The 21,419-nt window shown below is 40.8% G+C and overlaps 1 protein-coding gene across 8 annotated transcripts in view; it reads right to left on the bottom strand.

The window, feature by feature from the left end:
• UNC79 (unc-79 homolog, NALCN channel complex subunit) overlaps positions 1–18,635 on the bottom strand; it is a 115,101-nt gene extending 96,466 nt beyond the window's left edge. For 6 of the 8 annotated variants that reach the window (XM_049828745.1, XM_049828747.1, XM_049828748.1 and 3 more), the window contains exons 1-5: positions 18,496–18,635; positions 12,880–13,000; positions 6,834–7,138; positions 3,223–3,393; positions 150–242 (exon numbers count right to left, since the gene is read on the bottom strand). In XM_049828745.1, the coding sequence (XP_049684702.1) occupies positions 150–242; positions 3,223–3,393; positions 6,834–7,138; positions 12,880–13,000; positions 18,496–18,517 (712 nt within the window). In that variant the 5' untranslated portion in view covers positions 18,518–18,635. Of the gene's footprint in view, positions 1–149; positions 243–3,222; positions 3,394–6,833; positions 7,139–8,058; positions 8,087–12,879; positions 13,001–18,495 lie in introns of those variants that run through there. The other 2 variants (XM_049828750.1, XM_049828752.1) reach the window with 2 other exon arrangements.
• Between the last annotated feature and the right edge of the window lie 2,784 nt (positions 18,636–21,419).

Raw genomic sequence — 21,419 nt, 5'->3', positions numbered from 1 at the left:
AGTTTTGACTAAAATCACTTATTTTTCATCCTGTGTCGGATGGTGAGACAGATTTTTCCCATTATCTGAACTTTTCTGATTGCATTTGACAGTACTGCATGACTCACAGTTTTGGAGAGAATGATACCATGCTGCAGGTTTACACATACCTGGGTTTGATGTGTACTGCATTGCAATCATTAGCATTGATGATGCAGATAGATTGACATGTGCTGGAACACCTTCTCTTTTTGAGGATCCCACTTAAAATAAAGGAAAAAAAAAACCAAAAAAACATTTTCTATTGTATAACAAGGAAAATTAGAAAAGAATAGCATATAACTGATTCCAACTGATGCAAATAAAATTCCTAAGGTACTATGTCCTTAAAAAAAAAATAAATTAAAAAAAACCCTAAAAAACTAGAGACATTCTGTATCGGGAGGGTGTGAAACCCCTCTTCTGTTGGAAGAGAAAGATCACTAAGAATATGGAACTGCTTCACCGACCGCACACCTGGTTTCCAGATCAGTAAGATTTCATTCTCAGAGCTGCATTAACCAAAGACAGTGATCTTCTCAGGCACTCTCCTTCAGCACCCACAGACTGGTCAAAACAGCATCACTTGTATAGTCAAGTGCACCTAGGTCTTAGATTGTAGGAAAGGTAAGGAAGAAGGGGAGAGTGAAGAAACAAGAAAAAATGGAAAGCCTGCTGTTGAGGTATACTGAGGTATACCAGCTGGGGCTGGTGGTGGCTGCTGGCTGTTGGTGCATGGCCCAGATTACTTCTCAGGGAGCACATGGTTTGAGTTCAAGTTATAGCCACATACCAGAGAAATGAGTCCCCCTTGTTATATGAACTGTACCAAGATAATGATAAACAGTAGCACTGAAGTGTAGCTAAACTATTGTAACTTCAAGCTCACACATAAAGTGGCTAGAGTTCCTTCTGGTCTCCTATGAAGTGGTTACTATTTAATGGTATACTTGGAAAAACCCTGCAGAGCATAGGGGTTTATTTGCTGAACTATAACATGGCAATATGGCTTTGAAGACAACCTCCTACACAGAGATGTGGCATGTATCTTCCCATCCTCACTCACAGCACTTTCCCAAGCCTGGCTGCCAGGACCCAAATACCAAGCATTTGGGATAGAAGCACAGAACCGCAGCTACCAGTTCAGTGAGATGCTTTCATCCCTCCCATCTGGATCTCCAGCTGTTTACACAATCTCTTGCATCCTCCCTTTCGATTTAATTCAGAGCTGAACACTAGGGGAAGGAAAGGTTCTGCGCTTGCCTTGTAAAGGGACATATCATTCCTGGTGGTGAATTAGGACACTAATTAAAAGACCACTCGACTGGAAAAGGAGGAGGGAAGTGGAAATACAGAATTTCTCTCTTCTATCTGGTACTCCACATGACCCAACATTACTATGGCTCTCTTCATTGCACTTCATTCTTTTTGAATCTCATCCACACACATAAGAGCCCCCAAATTATTACAGAAAGGTCTATTTGCATGGATTTAAATTGCAAAATACTCAGCAGCTCTAACCTGGCAATTAAAATGTGGCCATCAGCAGAAAAGTAGGACACAGTACTAGAAGCCAAATTTAAAGAACAGCAGACTGGTTTCATACAGAGATCTAACCAAAACTAAGGAAAAAGGCAGCACAACAAAGGTGTTCCCATGCTCTATATGGATGCAACCTCTGCCAAGGACAGTTCAGGAATAGTATCTATTTAAGCAAACCAAGGATTTGGCTCAACCAGTTGTTTCGGAGAATAGTTTTACACATCTGAAGATAGACAGGACAGGATAAGTCAGCTACATCAGTTGTTCTTTAACAGGTAACAGTAATGGAAGAAAAAGTAGTTGAATGCAACATTCTGTTCTTAACCCTGAAGAGGATCTATTGCACATATGTATGAAATGTATCTTAGTAATTTTCAGTTGCATACTGTTATTAGACCTCTCAAAGGTAACGGAGAAAACATCACTGCAATGTCTCACAAGGGACTATTTTACATGGGAAACCAAGGTACAGAAGAGTCAAGGGATTTCTCCAAGAGCACTGACTGGCAGAGCCAGAAAACGTAGATGATAAATTTCCATAAAATCTTAATCTCAAAACACTTGACCATGCTTCTTTCCATGTTCTAACAGCATCTTCTAGGTGCTTAAATCACATCAGTGTTGATCTCTGTACAAAAGTTGTTCATCTTTTTCCATAAAGGTCTGGAATACAGATAAGGAAGAGACATTCTCACAGAATCATGGGATGGTTGATGTTAGAAGTGACCTCTGGAGATCATCTTGGCCAACGCCTCTGCTCAGAGAAAGGTCAACTAGAGCAGGTACTCAGGACCAGTTATATTTTGAGCATCTGCTAGGATGGAGAATCTGCAACATCTCTGGCAAACTGTTCCAATGTTTGATCACCCACACAGTAAAAGGCTTGTTGGTTAAAAATGACTTTTAATATTGATCCTAATGCTTCCATCTGCAGACCATGGTTAAATTTCTCGCTACTACCGAAATCCCATCAAGCTTTTTATCAGGTACATAGATGAGCATTCAGAACACACCTCAGGATTCACATTGTGCAGGAATTATGAAATTATGTAATCATGTGACACCCTTGGGAAGGGGAAGAAAAAAAGAAAGAAGACAAAAAAAAGGCAGACACTGTCAGATTCACTCTTAACACTTATGGATAGGAGACATTACAGGCACAGCTATTTAGTACAGAATTTAAAGAGAAAATTCCAAGAAGAGAGGGAGGGGGAAAAATCAGAAATACATCACAACATCATTATATTGAGAAGAGTCATTCTTGCACATCCAGATATAGTCCAGATGCAAAAATTATGCATGTTGCTATTGCATCTATCATTTCAGGAGCAGTTTGCCCATTGATTCTGTATTCAAAACTCCCACAGCTGGCACTGAAAGTTCTAGGAGTCTGAAAAAAGTGTATTTCTTCCACGAGCTAAACTTCACCCTTTAAATGAAGAATTCACGCAGTAACACAGCATAATAAATAAATAAAAATTACAGAATTGTTTCTCTTTGAAAAACACTCACGTAGAATTATTTTACATATGTATATACAGTAGATTGATGTCCCATTACAATTCTATGACAGATCAAACTTTGACTCCTACAGTCTGGTACTATTATAGCAGTGCACCATGTTTCCTGAGACATAACAATACTAGAATGATTTCTACTTACATATAGCCATAGGCAGAAAAGATGTGCTGAGATACTCTATAATATCCTTGTGCAGAAATGGAGGAAAGGTAGCTAGTGTTGAAATCATTGTATAGGGTAAAGTGCTCAAAATATCATCATTGAGAAAAGGAAGTAAGCATGTAGTAGTGTAAAAAATTGATTGCCCAAGATCTGTTGAATAAAATGGAATAAATACAGAATCATTACAATGGAAAAATAATTATGACTATTTACTTTTTAGTTTACAAAACTATAAAAGAAAATTACATTTAAATTCAAGTTTTCCCTTCAAAGTAATTTGGGAAGTTAATCACTATAGACAAGAAACTTCACCCATCATTTTTAAGCCCCTCCTAAAATAGAGTGAAACGGCTGTTCAACAGTACTCAGAAGAGCTTGAAGGGAATATGTATACTACAGCCAGTAAAATAATTCATTAAAATCAATGTTGATTTTAATCATACAGTGATTAACACACAATGGTCTGCATTTAAGCAGAGATGTTATTAGAATCAGAATTTGATATGCACTTTGATATTGAATGGCCTGTTTTCACAAAAAGCATTCTAGTCTTTATAAGTCATAGAAAAATAAGATTTTGATCTTAATTACCCTCAAGAAAGCTGCAAAGTACCCCCCACATAGAGACTACAGGACACATCACTGTATTATTCAAACAACATGTGATTAAACTATGGATCTTGTTCTCCTGAGAAGCCATTGAGGCCAAAAATGGCCAAGGCTTAAAAGGAAAGGAATATTTATCAAGAATTTCCATACTTATTCTAATTAATTATACTATAACTCTTTGGAAGGGATACTTAAGAAATGTGCAACATTTCAAGATCCAAAGGGAAGAGATAGGTTATTGTGTATCTGGGCACTGTGGAATCTCTATACCCTCTTCCAAATGAGGAATTGAGCTGGGGCTAATAACCCTCCAAGAAAGGTTACAGCACTCAGTGAACCCCAAGTTTGAACCTGTATGATGATCCCAGTACATCAGAAGGCCTTTCCCCTGCATGAGAGGGATTCCTTTTGTTACTCACTCTGTAACCTTATGTTACACAGGCCTTCAGTCTCATCTGTACAACCAGTATGATTTAAAACTGCCTCTGTAAAGTGCTCAGAGATCTCTAGCTGTAAACATCATGAGTCATAGTAAGAATTAAAATTAGTACTCCACTTCAGTGGTTCTGGCAAGTCTTCTTGCAAGGGTCTAACCAGACCCTTAATGCTAGCGAGTGCTTCTCTCTTGCAATACATATTTACCAGCTAAGCATTGAGAGTTTTGTGTAATTTGATTGGACCAAAGCTCAGGACTGCCTAGCGCACCAGTTGTACTTACCCAAACAACATTGATTGTTCTGATAAAAAAAAATATATTTCTTTTAGTCAGATGCTAAGCTGAGGGAGAAATAAATAGCAAGTTTTATTGTAAAATTTAATTCTCCATACACAGAACCATAAAAAATAGCAAATGACCTCCCCTTGCCCCAACCATGAGTCAACCAAATTATTCCTGGCAGATATTTATCTGAACTGTTCTTAAAAATCTACAAGACAGTTCACTCCTCCTGGCAATTCATCCTAGTGCTTAACCATCTTTATCATAAAAAAGCCTTTCTTTTTTTTTTAATTTCCATTGCTGCAGTTTAAGCTTGTAATTTCTTATCCTGATCGACTATAACCACAAACAGTTTGGTTTAGTTTTTTTCTCCTCACAGCAATCTTTACATATTTCTGTAGGATAAACATGTCTCACTTCCATTTTTATCTAAGCTAGACAAACCAAGTTCTTTCCATTTTTCCTCACTGTTCACATTTTCTAGACCTCAAATTATTCTTATTTCTTTTTTCCTGGATTCCTCTCAAATGCTCCATGTCTTTCTTGAAGCCAGATTGACAAATCTGAAATTTTTTCTCCAGCTGAGGCCTTGCTAGGCCTGTTAGAATGACAAACAAAATGCTTTGGGTGTCTCACACACAAAATACCTGTTTACATATTGCTGGAATAAAATTAGTGTATTAGTGACTTATGGTCTGCCTCTGATCTACTGTAACACCCAGATCTTTCCACAGTACTGCTTTCAAGGTAGTATTTCCCCCATTTCATTTCTGCCTTTGATTTCTCCTGCTTAAACATAGTATTTTACATTTCTCTTTTGAAGATGTTTCAAAACAGAATGCAATTTGCCAAGATTGTTTTGAATTGGATATCTTTCTCACAAAGGACATGTTATTTGCCATCTTGATAACCCCTGCAAATCAAAGTCCTCTCTCATTTCTATCAGCCAAATAAAAAAATTAAAATATTTAATAACACTAGACCCAGCACAGACTCCTGTAAGATTCCCACTTGGTACACCCTTCCAGCTGACAAGAACCACTGGTAATTACTCCCGGAGTGTTTTCCTCACTCAAGTGGAGACCATATGTCTCAGATTGCCTATTAGGATGTCAAGTGACACAGCAACAAAAGCCTGACTAAGGACAGGAAAACCCCACCAGGAGAGCCATTGTGGTGCCTTAAAAAGAAATTCTATTTGCTCAATGCTATTTGTTCTTTACAGGTCTCCATTGCTTGTTAATTATCGCCATGTTATCTATTCAGAAAAAGATTGTTTTGATAATTAACTTCACCATTTCTAGAAATTGAAGTTAAGTCAACAAGTCTGTAATTTGCTAGGAGCCCCCCTTTTGCAATTTCACACCATTTCCTAGTGCAGTAGTCTTTGATTCAAAACATGCTGCTCCCAACTCAAAAGGAATTCAGCATTTAACAGAAAAAACTTTCCTCCTGAAGAATTTCAGCAGTGTATCAGATTGACAACAATCTTCCTATACTGACCTATGCAAGTAATACACCCTGATACCATGGTGAAAATTAATATTAGGTTTATGTAACATAGGGAGAACACTGGGCTCCTGAATCCCAGTCTGAAAAGCCACAGACTAACAAGCCAGACATATGCAGAACTCCAGGGAAAACGATATAAATACAATGCAGTCACAAAAAAGTCTTGTGATTAACTACTTCAAAACATAAGGAAATATGGCTTTTCTGTAAGTCAGACAGAGATATTGCTATCTTTTTACCCAGGAATATTTTAAAGCCATATCAAATTACCATTACTAGGGTTTTTCTTCAATTAAATGTATACTATGGTCTATTTAGAGATGGACCTTCACCAAAACACTCAATCTAGATATTCGTTATAGGCCAGATAGACGTTTGCAAGAAATTTGTGCCTTTTTAAGAGAGCCACCCCAAAAAGACTAGTCTGAAGATATCCCAGCAGATTCAAATTCAAAATCCAGATTTTTTTAGACCCATCTGTATTGTTTTTGTTACATACCGTTGTATTTTAGTTACATACCACCAGCATATCACTAAAAATCAGACAACCTCAGAATTCAAACCCAAATCCACAGTTAGCAAAAAAAATCTTTTATTTAAAAAAGTCAGACCAAACACTTGGATATAAACACATCCCAGGAGATTTTAATTCCAGATCCAGGTCAGTTTAGGCCCATCTCTTCTACTGCATTTACGCATCATTCACAGCACTGAAGTTAAGCGTACTGGAAGGGTTCAAGGGCCTGCTTACCATGTTGACCATGTTGTAGCAAGGGAACTAGATCCAGCAGTGTCACCAGTGTCACGTAAAGTCCTTGATAGTCCAAAGATGGGTAGTCTGATAACTGAGCATCACGACTTTGCTGGCCACGTTCAGATGGAGCATCTCGCAGGACGCTGTAAAGGAGGGAGCGAGTAACAGTAGGGTTGATGGAACTGACCTGTGGTCTTAGAGATGGGGTGAGTGGGAATGGCACAGGAAAAAGACACATGGTCATGGGCACTGTCAAATTGGAGGCATCTTGATTCTCCTTCTTCCCTGTGCGGGACAAAATGCTGTTGGGGGGACAAAGAAAAAAAAGAGACAACAAAGACACAAAGAACAGCACATTACATTGAAATGACACTATAAAACAAATAATAAAAGACCAGATACATCCCACATAAGATGCAATCGCTACTGAAACCAGCATGTCTACAAATCTAGCAACCATTCACTTTCATGCTTCAAGGTAAGAGACTTAAAAATTGACATATAGGAAAATTTCATTGCATCTCATGTGTTATCTGGTTCATAAGGAGCAAAAATATAAAAATGCATGTTTCAGTGCCCTACCCATGTTTCACAGTTAAGAAAAATTCCAAGAATTAAAAGTGTTTGCTATGGAAAAAATAGCTGTGTCAAAATAGGCTGGTATTTTGCTCTGAGATTTTGAGGATTTTGAGAGATTCCCCCCCCCCCCCCTCCATAATCTTTTGAAACAACTGACTGAAAACATGCAAAATATAGGTGTGGCACTTGCAGAAACATGTTTTAGCAAAGAATAAACATGTGTGTTTGTTAAGATAGTCTTAAAAATCACATGTTTATTGCATTAAAATAATGTCTGTATGTATTTTATGATACTGTTTCATGACCACTCACTCAGTATCATTTGAGATAATGAAGTTTAAACAGGCACATGGATTTAGAAATAATATAATATTTCTAAAATGTTAACTAAACTACATTTGGAAAAGTTATAAAATAATATATAGTAGATGGTCTTTAGCATATGTTTGTGAGCTAATGATAATGGTTGTTTATGTGTGTTTTTAATTTTGCCCATGTTTAGGGAGGAAACATTTTACTTTATGAATACAAACACTCCTTGGGTAAATAGTTACCTTCAAAAATCTAAGGGCTAAGCAAGCAAGACCAATTATGTAACTGCAGATCAGACAGTATGTTACCATACATTCCTGCTGTTACTTACGTTATTATTCAACAAAACTCACTATAAACTAAAGGAGAGATAATTTCAAAAAATAAAAAGGATTTAGTGGGAATCAAAATAGAGGCTATACGTCAACCAGCTTGTTATGTTGTTTTAAGAATGTTGTAAACATGGTTGTAAACATGTTAATTTAATTTATTAAAAAAAAATAAAACCCACTATTTTAAATAGAAATAAATTGTCACTTAAGCAGTGTTATATTTTAGTTATCAGGCAATTATAGGGTTAGTTGATAGTCTTCATATGTGCCTATAAAATATAATACACTTTTTAAATATATTAAACCACACACAATGCTTTTTTTTTTTTTTCAAAGCATGTTTTGCACCTCTCAGTGGTTGGGATTTCCAAAAGCAGTTACTGTTGGTTTAACTCTGTTCCCAAAGTCAGTGTTAAAACTTATAGAAGACAAGTCAGTGGCATTAAAATTTCCACTGACTAACAAAGAGCAGAGTTATGTCAAGAGGGAGCACTTCTGGAAACCTCGGTCTTCTTTAACAGTACAGAAATCCTTATCGTATAATCACCTTAGCAAAGATGTATCTTACCTCAAGTCAATTCAACAATTTACACAAGTAAGCTAAACTCTTGCTAAGGTGCTTATAAGAGAAGGTGTCATTCATTTGCCATATATATAAAACACTTTTACAAGTACAGTTCTATGCCAAGTGGCTACTATCACATCACACTTGCAGTCAGAGATGACAGACATCGTCTGTTTTAAGAAACTACATACTTTTTTTTTTTCCTTTTTTATTGTGCCTTACGTATTTGGCAGATTATTTTGGTTTCTGTTACCCAATGTCCAGTACAAGAAACACGGTGACTGTCATGATAGTGTTTATGAAATCATATCAGAAAATCACCTAAGATCTAGTATGACTTTAAAAACAAATTATCAGAGTGCTGATTCCTTTTAATTTGCTTGATGTTCATTTGCCGTACTTTGCAGCTCATGTTTAGAGATACGAAGGTACTGAACTATATTTCTTCCCTGCCTACCAACAGATGATACCAATTACCCACCCCTTTACTTGCCAACACATAACTTCAAGCGCACTTATTTCCAGAAAGGATATTACTGTATTAATTAATCGTTGCTTTAGAAAGTCTAAGGCAGTGATGGAGAGCTTACTCTACAGGCTTCCCTTCCTTTTAACACAGAGCTGTGGCCCATCTATGGATCAGAGGCCAAAGCACACCATCTTGTATCTTGATCAGGGCATCCTTCTGTTCACTTCAGGAACAGCAATGAAACCATATATAAATTCCAGCTGCAACCATGCCAAATTTAGAAAGAAAAAAAAAAAAAACAAACAAAAAACTTTCAGACCCAGGCTTTTGCCTGACCCATATATTTTAAAAGCAATAAACAGAAGAGTCAAAACTGAAAATCTAGGAAGTCCCCTAAGACCAAGATACAACGATTGGAGTTTGCTTCTGTTTCTGTTCAAACCAAGTACTGAGAACTTGGAGCATCTGCAGATCATAACTCCATACTGAACTTGCTCCATGACAAGTAACAAAGCTACCAGGGCTTGTTTCAAGATTTGTTTGCAAATCCATCCCCAAATTACTGCCTTCCAGGAAAGGTTTCCTAAAATGCCTACAAGGGAATTGCATCTCACCAAGGCAGCAAAACAAGTTTGACCATTAATTAGCCACTGGGCATTTCTAACTATTCCTTACGTCAAACATTTTACTTAGAAATACATATGGAGAATTTTCTCCAAGAAAATGTGAAAGAATGAGCTGTTCTGCAACACATTTATTCAGTCTTAGATCATTCCTCAAATGAGGGAGAAAACACTGAAAATGAGCTGGGCATGAAACAAATTCATGCTGTAATGTAAAGAAATGCTTTTGCCCAAAGAGAAAATTAAAGAAGAACTAAATGAATCAATGTGCTATGCATTGTGTATGGTGATTTTATGTGATGTTTGTTCATAGAAATAAGGAATTTTATTTTTTTCAGCCATTCCACATCTGTTCCCCCCCACCCTTGAGCTTGTGATTTATTGAGGCTACATACAGAGCAAGGGAGCAAACTAATCCCTTGTGCAATCCAACTATAGCTAGCAGATTGACACCAGGTATGAATGTGATCCAAAACAGTGGGCATGCCCCACTGAAAAGAACACAGTCAACGCGTCCATAACATGGAATGGTAAAACAGTAAGAGCTACACTTGTAAAACCCCATCATCATATGGAATTTCTCTCGCTAATCACTATTCTTCCATTACTCCTATGACTACATATGTTCATCAAGAAATGTTTGTCCTAAAAAATTCAGCTGCAAGGAGAGTACACATCAAACTGGGAAATATTTTTTAAAGTTATTTTAAAATAGTAGATGAACAAAAGCAACCTATTCTGAAGAACAGATCCAAAATCTCCAGAAATCAATGGGCATTTTTGCTACTGTTTGATCAGTATTCTCTTAGCAGCCCAAACTCATTGCATATACTCTGTCTCAAGCTAGAAAGATTATTCTCCTCCATGTACTTCAATCATTGATTTTAAACCTTGCACAATGGAGTCTCAGTGTAGGAGGCAGAAAGAAGACTCAGCATGCAGAATATTCAAAGAAATTTCTGAACACGCTCTTCAGAAAGGTTCTTAATCAGTCTGTTTGGTTTTAGGGTAAATCTTGTAGAGATCTGCACACAGTGGGTGGGAGTTTCCTTCTTTCCATCTGCCACACTAAATACAGGGTGCATTTTGTTTTGCTTTTTTATCCAGCTTCTTTCTTAGTATCAGCAAGTGTATTAACTCACACTTGTTCAACCATAGCACTCCGACATTGACCCACAGTTCAAATTCCCCAGTTACAGGGATTTAGAATGTGGATTTGACCTTGCTGAGTATCAGAATTCAGTCCACTTAAATTTAGTCCTGGCTTCAATTTCTGGTGCCCTTTTAGCTCTGAGGCTGATCAGATCCCAGATCATGAATGACAAAGCCATTTGTGTAGACCTGCATAGCTATACTACGTATCAACAACAGGATTTTGGTTCAGTCCCATTGTGAACATGAAATAAAGAAATGGAGTTGCTCAATTGTGCAATTGCTGCCCTGATTTCTGATCTGCTCCCATAGTCGCTAAGTATAAAGCTTTTTCAGTAATCCCAGAAACATCACTGCTCGTGGTGTCTGAAGAATTTGTCACACAGGACATGTGAGCTGTACTGCTCAGAAAGATGAAGACAACAGGGTGGCATAAAGACACTAAAGCAGCAGACTCTAAATCCATCCTATCCCAATAAACTTCTGCCCAAAAAGAAATAGATCTCATTTGGTAGTTGGTAGTTACAGCTAAGAGACAAAACATTCAGAATCAAGTCCAACTTTCTTGCTTTAAAAGCTTGAAGGCCCACAGCATTTGAGCAGGGGCTGTTTTGTCATACAGAACCTTACTTAAATGCGATTTAAGTGTGTGTGTTGTGCAAATAATCCATCAAAACAGCCTGATGTGGGAACAGAACCACATTTCAGAGGTATCTTTAGTGACACTCTGAACATTTTTTCCCCACTGCTGCAATATAACAAGACAAAATTTATTAATCTTAGAAAAAAGCCCTACTGGTTGCCATAAGTTTCTTCAACACTCTAAATGATGAGGAAAACAAATTTCACAGTGGTTAAACAATCTACTCTTGAAATTTTCAAAAGTACACAGTTTAAGTTTGCAGTGAACAGGTGTTCCACTGCTAATGAGTATTTCTATATATCTTTCCTTCTTATAAACAGGGTCAAGAATTTTGATACATCCCATGCACTAGTTCACTATAAAGCACTACTGTCATTCTTTCAAGTTTAGATTCTTGCTTCTCAACTTGTATATGTCATAGGGGTATGTGTACAAATATATGGGTAAATTGTATTTTGTTAATGTTTCCTCATCAACTATGACAACGAGCTGTATTTCCAAACTAGCTTCTGACAGCAGGGACAATCCTTCCAGGTGTAATACAGGAAGCTATGCACAGAAATGCAGCTTTAAGAGCATTTTTTCGGGATGTGAAAACTAGTGCCAGCCAAAACCTGGACAGACAAAAATCACCTCTTCAGTGTCAAAAGCCATTTTAAAAACAATTTGAAAATATGAATCCACTAGGTAGCACCGTGGAATGAATGTCATTCCTAATTAAGTCTCACAATTTTTCATATCTTTTTAGCAAGATGAGATAGTATTCCCTATTCAAAATGTATTCTGTAATCATATGGTATTTAGTACTACATTTTATTACTAAATAGACTAAATCAAAACCCTGGGTCAGAACAACCCTGACCTGTTGTTGCCATCCAAATCCAGATGTCTACCCAAGCTTTGTGTCTATTCATATTGTTATAAGGGACTGAACCAGAACCCAAATATGACAGCCAGCTGAACTACGGCACAGTGAAAACCTAGCTCTCCTCGTCTGGCTCATCGCTGTAGGATCCTGAGGCACCAAGACTGTCAAGGAGGTTATGAGGATACACGTCTAAAACTCTGTAGGTCACAAACTCAAGTTCAGCATGTTTACGCATTCAGCTAAGTCTCAGGAGTGCCAAGCAAATGTGTAATCAACCAAGTTTATTTTAGAATCAGCCACTCAATAATAAGCAGCTCAACTGGGCAAATTGGGCAACAGCCACTGAAGAGATTAATCCATACCATTCTTTTCTTAAATTATGCTCTGACTCTTTTTGGCTAAGCATTGACCCATTAAATCTTGCAACCAATTCAAAGTTAATCAATACCCCCTACAATTCTTTAGCTCTTTTCTCTTCAAGAGCATTAGTTAAAACTTACCTCAATAATGTCTGAGAAAAGTATTTCAGAGTATTTGCAATGTCAGTTCCAGAGGGCACAGGGTAAATGTTGTGCAGAACGCGGTTGTGGTACTCCTGAAGGTAACGGATTTTGGAAGCAACTACATAAAAGACAAAAAAACAAACACAGAAACTTTAATTTAGGTTTTTTGCAGACTTTGATAGAATCACATCTGTTCCTACCATTTCTGATTTCTTTTTTAATTTATAAATTAAACTGTAAGAACCAGAAAAGTCTCTCCATTCCTTCTATTTTGACTTAATAAATTGAACACTCCAGTGCAAGAGTGCCAAGGGGAAAGCACAGAAATGAATGCCTGCATCTGTATTAGACCAAGTTAGTGTTAGCAAATTAAAAAGAAAGAAAGAAAGAAAAAAAAAGCAACCAAACAGTAAAGCCACAACAAAAAGCCCAACCAAACAAAAAAAAAACCCAATGCACTTCTGTGTCTCCAAGCATCTCAAGATTCATTTATAATGAATGAGTCACTGGATCACAGGAGGTTCATGTGAGATGGATAAGTATTTCTACAGCCAAAGCAGAGATATAAGCTAAGACAGAGAAAGCTTATGTGATTTACTTTAGGCCATACATTTACTTTATGCAATGAACTGAAGATATGAAAAGATCTGTGCTGTTGATTCATGTGTCTTAGGAAGTCTGATCAAGCAGGTGACGGGATTTCAAAGAGCAGTAGTAGCTCTACACCTTTACTGAAACCATTTTTTTGTTGTTTTAGAAATAGCGGGTTTATTTTCTAATAGAGATCCCTGTTCAGTACTGGAAAAAAGGGATTACCCACAATAGCTGCAATACCTTCCATTGCCTTATATGGTACAAGACAGTCTCATGCAGAGACACCTGAGCACACTCAACTATTTTTTGCTCTGCTCAGACTAATCATCTCGGCTGAGAAACAGAATGCATCAGCTGTGGCAGAGGGCTGCACTAGCTCAACTGTGCTTCCAGCTAGACTGCTCAGCAGTTGTTCATAGCATCACTGTGCAGACACAGCCTCAATGAAAGCAGAGCTGGCTGGGAACTCTTAATCATGTTAAAAATGCACCAAGACTGTGTAATAGGCAGTTAAAAGGGGAGATGCTTCTCAATGACTTCAGCCCTTAAGCATATGGATTATGACAGTCTTTCACTAGACCAAGATATACCTTGTTCCCCTACAGGGCTCCTTCAGTGTGGAAGATAAATCATGCTTCCTAAATGAGCAATTAGTCAATACTTTGTTTTATTCTCATTGTTTGTCTTTATTAAAGAATGAATACTGCTTAGTCCTCTATCGAACAGAAGGTCAGTAACTTCCTGAGAGACATCGCTATGCCTCCCACTGCTACTGTATCTGAACATTTCACGAGCATTCTGATTTTTTTCTGTGTCATTGACAAGTTGAATGAGAAGGGGTGGCACTGTATCCATATTACAGAAAAAGACCGAAGGACAGACACCAAGAGCGAAGTGTCTGCAACTACTGTTGGAGGCTCAGCTTGAGATACTGAGTCATTTTGCCAGCATAGACAGCAGTATGTACTGGACTTTCACATCCAGTAAACAAAAGCATCTGCGAGTGCCCAGTCACACAACAAATGAGGTTTGACAATTTCAAGTCAGTTATCCATAAAATGAGGAACACTCAAACAATCATCAAGCAAAGAATACTGTTTGCTTGAATTGCATGACAAGAAACCCAGTCTTCCAGCACCGAACTGCCCTCATCATGATCGTCCTTTCTCCCGTTTCCTGCTATACTGACTGTAGCCTTCCAATTTCTGCAGCAAGTGAAGCTCCTACAGACAAAATTCTCCCTTGTGATGTTACCCTGCTTCATCACAGGGAGCAAGCCCGTCATGTGACTGAACAGGGCTGGGGTCTATGGGAAAACAGCAGGTAAAAATGCAATTAGGGACACTGTCATAACGCACACGCAAAAGTAATAAACTAAGGATGCATAAGCAACTTAATTATATTTCCTCACTTTTAAGTGTTTTACTTCACAAATTTATTTTAAGGTGATGTTAATGGATAATTAAAATCAATCACTACTTACCACCCCCCCCCCCCCCCCAGACTGAAAACATAAGTTTTGTCATGTGGACTCAGATTGCTTCAGTATAGCTAGGAAGAAGATCAGAGCCTTTCAGGCCACCACATCGGCCTGTGGCACATGAACTGTGCTTTGCAGAAGGTTATCCCTGTCTCTGTGAGACCAGCCATAACTAGCTTCCTACACATGCCCAAAACCACTGAGGTAGTAACATTTGGTCATCATGTGTTTCACTCCAGGTTACAGAAGTTTAATTTAGCAGTCCAAGACCTGCTTTCCCCTCCTCATCCTACACCTTGTTCTTTCTGCCCACTATCTCAGATATAGTCCCAGATTTGCAGGTCAATTTACCAGATTATTTAAAGATAGACACTTTTTTTTTTTTTTAAACTGTCGTGAAGGCCCCTATAAAAACTAATCTAGATTAGGTTAGATTAAGAAAGGAATTACTTTGTAAATATATTTTGTGATGCTACTTTCTCTTGCTGGGGAAAAAAAAAGAATATGAAGCCAGGCATATTTGCAAAGAAAACAGACCACATTTCACAGTACCCAACAAAGAACAATTCACAGCAAAATGCACGGTTTACTGTGGCTGCCATGGTTTGCTGTCAGATACCTTTAATCTATTTATTTCTATTAATCAGCATTGTGACACAATTGTATCAGGCAAAATCAACAAAACAGAAAACTTATTTATAAAGCCTAAATATTAACAACAGCTTTAGGCCAATGGTTTTAACCTCACCTCTCACTTCTGTTTCTCAGAACATTGACAATTTCAGCACAGCCTCCCAGAACACAAAGAACTTTCTGAAGTAAAGCCCCAGTGTAAAACTTTGCCAGCTTTCAAGATACAGAAGTGTGCGAATAACACAATTTTCTGAGTTTCCATGCACCCGGAGATACGCTAAAAAAAGAGTGATGTCACTCTGCAGAAGTACTTAGCCATTGTCATAGGGTCATCACATGGAAAAAAAAAAAAAAAATTAAAAAAAAAAAGAAAAAAGTTATTCCAGTATACCCTGCTGGGTATCTCTCCAAGATCTACACAGACCTGACTAAACTCCCTAGCCCTCTTGTAAGCATTGACTGAATGAAGAATGAAACCATTAGGAGTCTTTAAAGATGGTCTTGGTTGCTCCACTGTCCTGGAGAAGCACAGAGTGGGCATTAGGCATTCCCAGGACATCACTTACCACAACTAAACACCAGTTACTGCTATTTAAGGTGAAAAATAACTAATTTTCTTTGAATACACAGAACACCTCAGGCATGCCGTGATGAGTCAAATGATGAAAGTCACAGTCAATACCGCTGGTATGAGATATGAGATGCATGTCGTCACAAAAAAGGGAGGCTTCTCGAGACAATTTCCCAGATTGCCACCATTTTACCTGTTGTTCATACAACCTGCCAAAGAGCTGTGGGGTGGCCACAGATTCATGTTTAGACCAGTGCCTCTTCTGTTCTGATCAGTCTGTTCCCTCATTCGTAGTGTTTTGCTGCTGTTCTTGGTAAATTGAGATTCATTATGACTTGCGACTTGACTCCTTCCCGAGACATACTGGTTCTTGGCTGTCACCCAATGAGGGCAGAAGCAACAACAGGAACAGTTGGGGTTTGAAGGTTTGCCTGGTAGTGATGTACGCACATCAATATAATCCTTGTCAGAGTCCATCACCACTTGTCAAAAATTCCAGGTGAGGGAATCTTGAAGTTATGTAGTGACAAAGACATTTGGTAATGCCGTAAGAACTAGTCAGGGGTGCAGCTTTGGTAAACAAAATACATTCAGTATGTTAAAATGCACAGAATATGTCCATTAACCGGGTACTCTACCTAGAGCATCATGAAAAAGAACGTTAGGAGGCAGAAAGACCTGAAACCTGGACCCCAAGTAAAACTTAAAATAAGAGCAACAGGAACATGGCAGGCCACGATGCAGCATCTTGAACAGCACCAGGGGATGGAAAGAAAAAATAGCCAAGGATAAAATATGAAAGAGAAGCTCAAACAGAGCAGACTAAAAGGATGGAGGTACAGAGAAGGCAGAATAGAAAAGGAAGAAAATGCCAAAGGCTGTGTTGGGACAAAAGGCAGCAGAAATTCTTCCACATGCCAGTGTGAAAGAAGCATAATTAATGTATCACAAGAAAGAAGAAACAATTACAGAACTGAGGTGGGGGGTGGGGAAGGCAGACAGAACAGAACGGTACAGATCCGAACATTGCACACTTCAAGGCAGCTGCATGGTCAGAACATTGTGTCTCTATTTATGTAGCCAGAAGTGCATCCCTAGAGCAATAAATTAGCATCCACACCATATTTTAATAGCAACATCATCCATCACTGTAAATTAGCAGTAAACCCTAAAGGAAAAAAATAAAAGTATTATTTTCCTTAGATCAGTTCAGCACAGTCGTATATAAATACAAGGATCCTTTCCCAGCGACCTGGAGGAAGGAGACAGCAAGTCTCAGCACGTGAGGTGTCAGAGCACATCATGTCATCATGACGAACATCAATCCAACCTACTGGTCACAGACTGCCTGGCTCACAACCATGACACTGTATCAGGAGAGAAAGTAGCGTTGATACAGGCGACAAGCTCGACTACCCTGCTATTTTTCTTTAAGCCTCCCACCAGGGCTCTTGCAGACGCATCAGTTGTTATCAACAGTAACAACAGTGGGGAACACTAGCATGGCCCAGCTGCTGACATCCCAACTGCCATGTCATCTGATCTTGCTCCGATGGGAGCTTGCCAACATGGTGGCTAAAACATCCGTGGCTGTGAGAAGGCACGCTGGGCCCCGGGCAAGGGGATGTCAGCACCTGGGGGGCTCCGGCTGGGAGAGACTGGGGGCTGTGGCCGGCAGCATAGGCAAGACGGTAACAGCCAGCCTACATTCACCCAAAAGGTGAACAGCACAGGCAAGAATGACAGCACACCTCCCTTCTCACTCCATCTCGCACGCAGCAAGACCGCCTTCAAGATGGCAATACATGGGTCACCTCCTGTCTCGACAGCCAGACCCCCAGTCTCTCTGATGGCTACACCCTCCAGGACAGGGCACAGCACCGGCAGATGAGGCAGGCTGGACCCTTCCCGCCGTGGGGCCGAGGGCCACGCCGGCCGTCTCAATCTTAACTCCCACCCCCCGATCCCCCCGTTTCTTCCCTCACGTCGCCAGCGCCGCCTTCGCCCAAACAGCCGCCTCCCCAGAAGGGCCACCCCGCCAGCGAGGCGCGGGGCGGGAGGCGAGAAGCCCCGAGGGCCGCCGCCACCAAGCACTCGGCGGCGGCTGAGACAGAAAGAGCCAGAATGAAGGCAACCCCCCCTCCCCTTGCACCAGCTGCTCTGAGGCGGACGCCACAGAACGCGGGAGGCGGCCGGGCAGCGCTAACCCCGCCGGGGCGACTGACAGCCGGCAGCAAGGCAGCGCCATCGGCGAGAAGGCGCCCCCGGCCGCCCGCCCCCCGCTCCCCTCGGACAGGCCCCGGCCCGCGCCGCGCTGCCCGGCCCCGCCACTCACACTGCTCCGCCTTAGTGGACATGCTGCCGCCCCGCTCTGCCCCTCAGCCGCCGAGGAGCGCCCTGCCCCCGGCCGCGCTGAAGGCGGCGGCAACGCCTTCGCCTCAGCAGCGCTGCCGCTGCCGCTGCCCCTGCCGCAGGGCTGCGGGCCGGGGAGCGGCGGGCGGGCGGGCGAGGCGGGGCTGGGCGGCAACGCACTCTTAAAGGGAAAGCGCGTCTGGTGGCTGCGGAGTGGGGGCTGCCTTGCGCGGAGGCCTCGGAAACGATGGAGCAGCCGCCCCAGGCGGGGATGTCACCCTGCCGAAGCGCCGAGTTTGGCGCAGCGCTGGGCCGGCAGCTGCCGGGCCGGAAGATCTCGATGAGCGCCCCCCCGGGCCTCGGCGGTGCCCCCCGGCGCCTCGAGGGTGTTTGGGACTGCTGAGGGGGCCGGTGGCGCGCACCTCACGGGCCGACGCCCCGTTCTGCGGGGAGCTGCGGGAGGGGGAGCGCGGAGCTGGGCCAGGGACGGTGGCATCGTTGTCAGGGGTTCTTGATGGGACTCCGTTTTATTCTTTGCTTGAGACAGGAATGTTGTTTCCTCGAGTACTTCTCCCCTCGACCCCCTGGGCTCCGGCTGTGTACCTCAGGAGGGCAGGCCATCAGGTGCCTCTGGCCGGTTTCCCCACTTGTTTCCATACTGTGACAAGCACCTCAGGACCGTCATGCCTTCCCGGAGGAGGCAACCGGGGCTGAGCTCAGCCCCTGCTGCCTCCCCTCTCTGTCACCAGATCCCAGTTATGATTGATTACTGCCCCAGGAGCCATCAGTGCAAGATGAAGGTGGGATCGGAAGACTGGTTGTGGTTGGACTGCAGTAATAACAATACAATTCACTTTGCTCCAAGAGACATTATTTCACCAGCGTGTGTCCTGTCAGCTCCTCCAGTGTCCTGACTTGGCCCTACCAGGTCTCGGAAATGAATGGCTGGCTACGAGTTTCTTCTCTGAAACTTTCCAAAACAGTTTTTCAGATCCCCGCACCTCTGAGAAAGGTATGTGCAAGCAGTGGTATTTCATCAGCCAGGGCATGGGAGCCTTGATGTTTATAGATAAAAAGCCAGTTGCAACAGACTCTCCCCAAAACACCGGGATGCGTAAGATGAGTAGGCCTGCGGCAGCCAGAGGGAACTGTGCTGTGGAGGTGTAGGAAATGGGTACCTTTTATTATTCGTCATGCAAGGCAGTGCCTCCAAATTACTGCTGCCCTGATTTGGGGACGATGCACATTCTGTACCAGGAACTACGGTAAAGGGGCAGATGCTGTTTGCCAGCATTTAACAGGTTGGCTTTTTTCCTCAAAGCAATTTTCTAAAAATACTGCATGTGCAATGTTTTTTCAACAGTGCTTAATTAGCTCCAAAACAGAGCTCTTGCTGCATTTCCTCGAGGCCATAGTTCTTTCCACATTCCCTGCTGCTTGTGAGCCCCAAAGAGAGAGCGGAATGACCTTAAACCACTACCACTGGCTAGTATGAATAAGCTGCCATGACTATAGCAGGACTGATCAGCAACTAAAAGGCATGAGTTAACTGGTAGAGGAGTCTCCTCCATTTCCCTGAGCAGCACTTCACAAAACCAAAGAGCATTCACCCATTCCCATAGGTGGTTTGCTCCTTCTTCCTGTTGAGCTCACTGCAAGTTCATGTAGGTTGCTACTTGAGGATTCAAGTTTTCTCTTTTACATTTAAACATTTAAGAGTGAACAGTTAAGTTTATTCTTTTATTAGAAACTGACATGTGATACCAGATCCTACTGAAGTCAATGAGAGTTTTTCTATTTATTTTTATTTAATGAAGTGCTCAGGGAGGTCATGTGGTGCTACAAGCCCCACTTCGCCCAACCCTAGTCTCACAACATAGAACATCAGTGATTAAAATATAGACAAATGGCTTTCAGACTTCATTGAAATAGGCTGTTGAAGGCAGGTTTCGTCTTGAGCTTGAATTTCTGTCTGTTGATGCAACAAATCAATCTGAACTGCTTTATTGCTCATTACAGAACAATAGGGAACTCTCTGCACTGAGAGGAACTGAGCTCCCATAGGTATCCTTTAAAATATACCAAGTGTTCACATACCGCAGTGGTGAGCCTACTAAAAACACTCAGGATGATAAAGCAGGAATACACTGAGAAAATATGAATTCCATTTCTCGTGTAAAATTTCTTCTTTGGTTTAAGTGCCTGCAAATCGCAGCTATGCCTGCATTTATTGAACAAGGCCTATACAGTTCAGCATGTAATTCAGGTATATGAAAAGCAATTTATTGCTTATGAGTCCTTCTGCATGCCTAAACAATACCTAAGCCCCGAATAAATCCTGATACAAGTCATCTGTTATTTGGTCAAACAATTTGATAGATTTGCCTAGTTTGTTAATACAAGTATAGCGACTTGTGCTTTAAATTGTGAACAAATGTCATAAAGGAGCAAATACAGAAAAATGGCACTCTGGGAATTAATTTCTCAAGTCCCTGTGCTGAATAGAAGTCACCATTTCTCAGAAAAATCCTCATGAATTTGCCTAATAAAATGGGTACAGTCCTTCACTGGAAACATTTTTAAGCAGCTAAGGTTTATGTCCATATGCTTTTTACCTCTGCATGCACTCAGTTAAGAGAACACATAAAAGCTGCAGGCATCTGAAAGTCCACAAGTCATTAATGCAAGAACATATTTTTAACTATAAATTCATGGGGAATGGAAAACTTACATACCAACTGATGAAAACCAAAAAGAACAAATGGTGCTTTTCTGAGTTCATGAGTGCAAATTTCACAGAAACATAGAATCACTGAGGTTGGAAGGAGCTTCTGGAGCTTGTCTACTCCAACTTCTCTGCTCAAAGCAAGGTCAACTACAGCAGATTGCTCGGGGTCATGTCCAGTC

Source organism: Accipiter gentilis, chromosome 25 (genome assembly GCF_929443795.1).
Source record: "Accipiter gentilis chromosome 25, bAccGen1.1, whole genome shotgun sequence".
Taxonomy (NCBI): domain Eukaryota; kingdom Metazoa; phylum Chordata; class Aves; order Accipitriformes; family Accipitridae; genus Astur; species Astur gentilis.
This window is presented reverse-complemented; position numbering and strand designations above follow the sequence as displayed.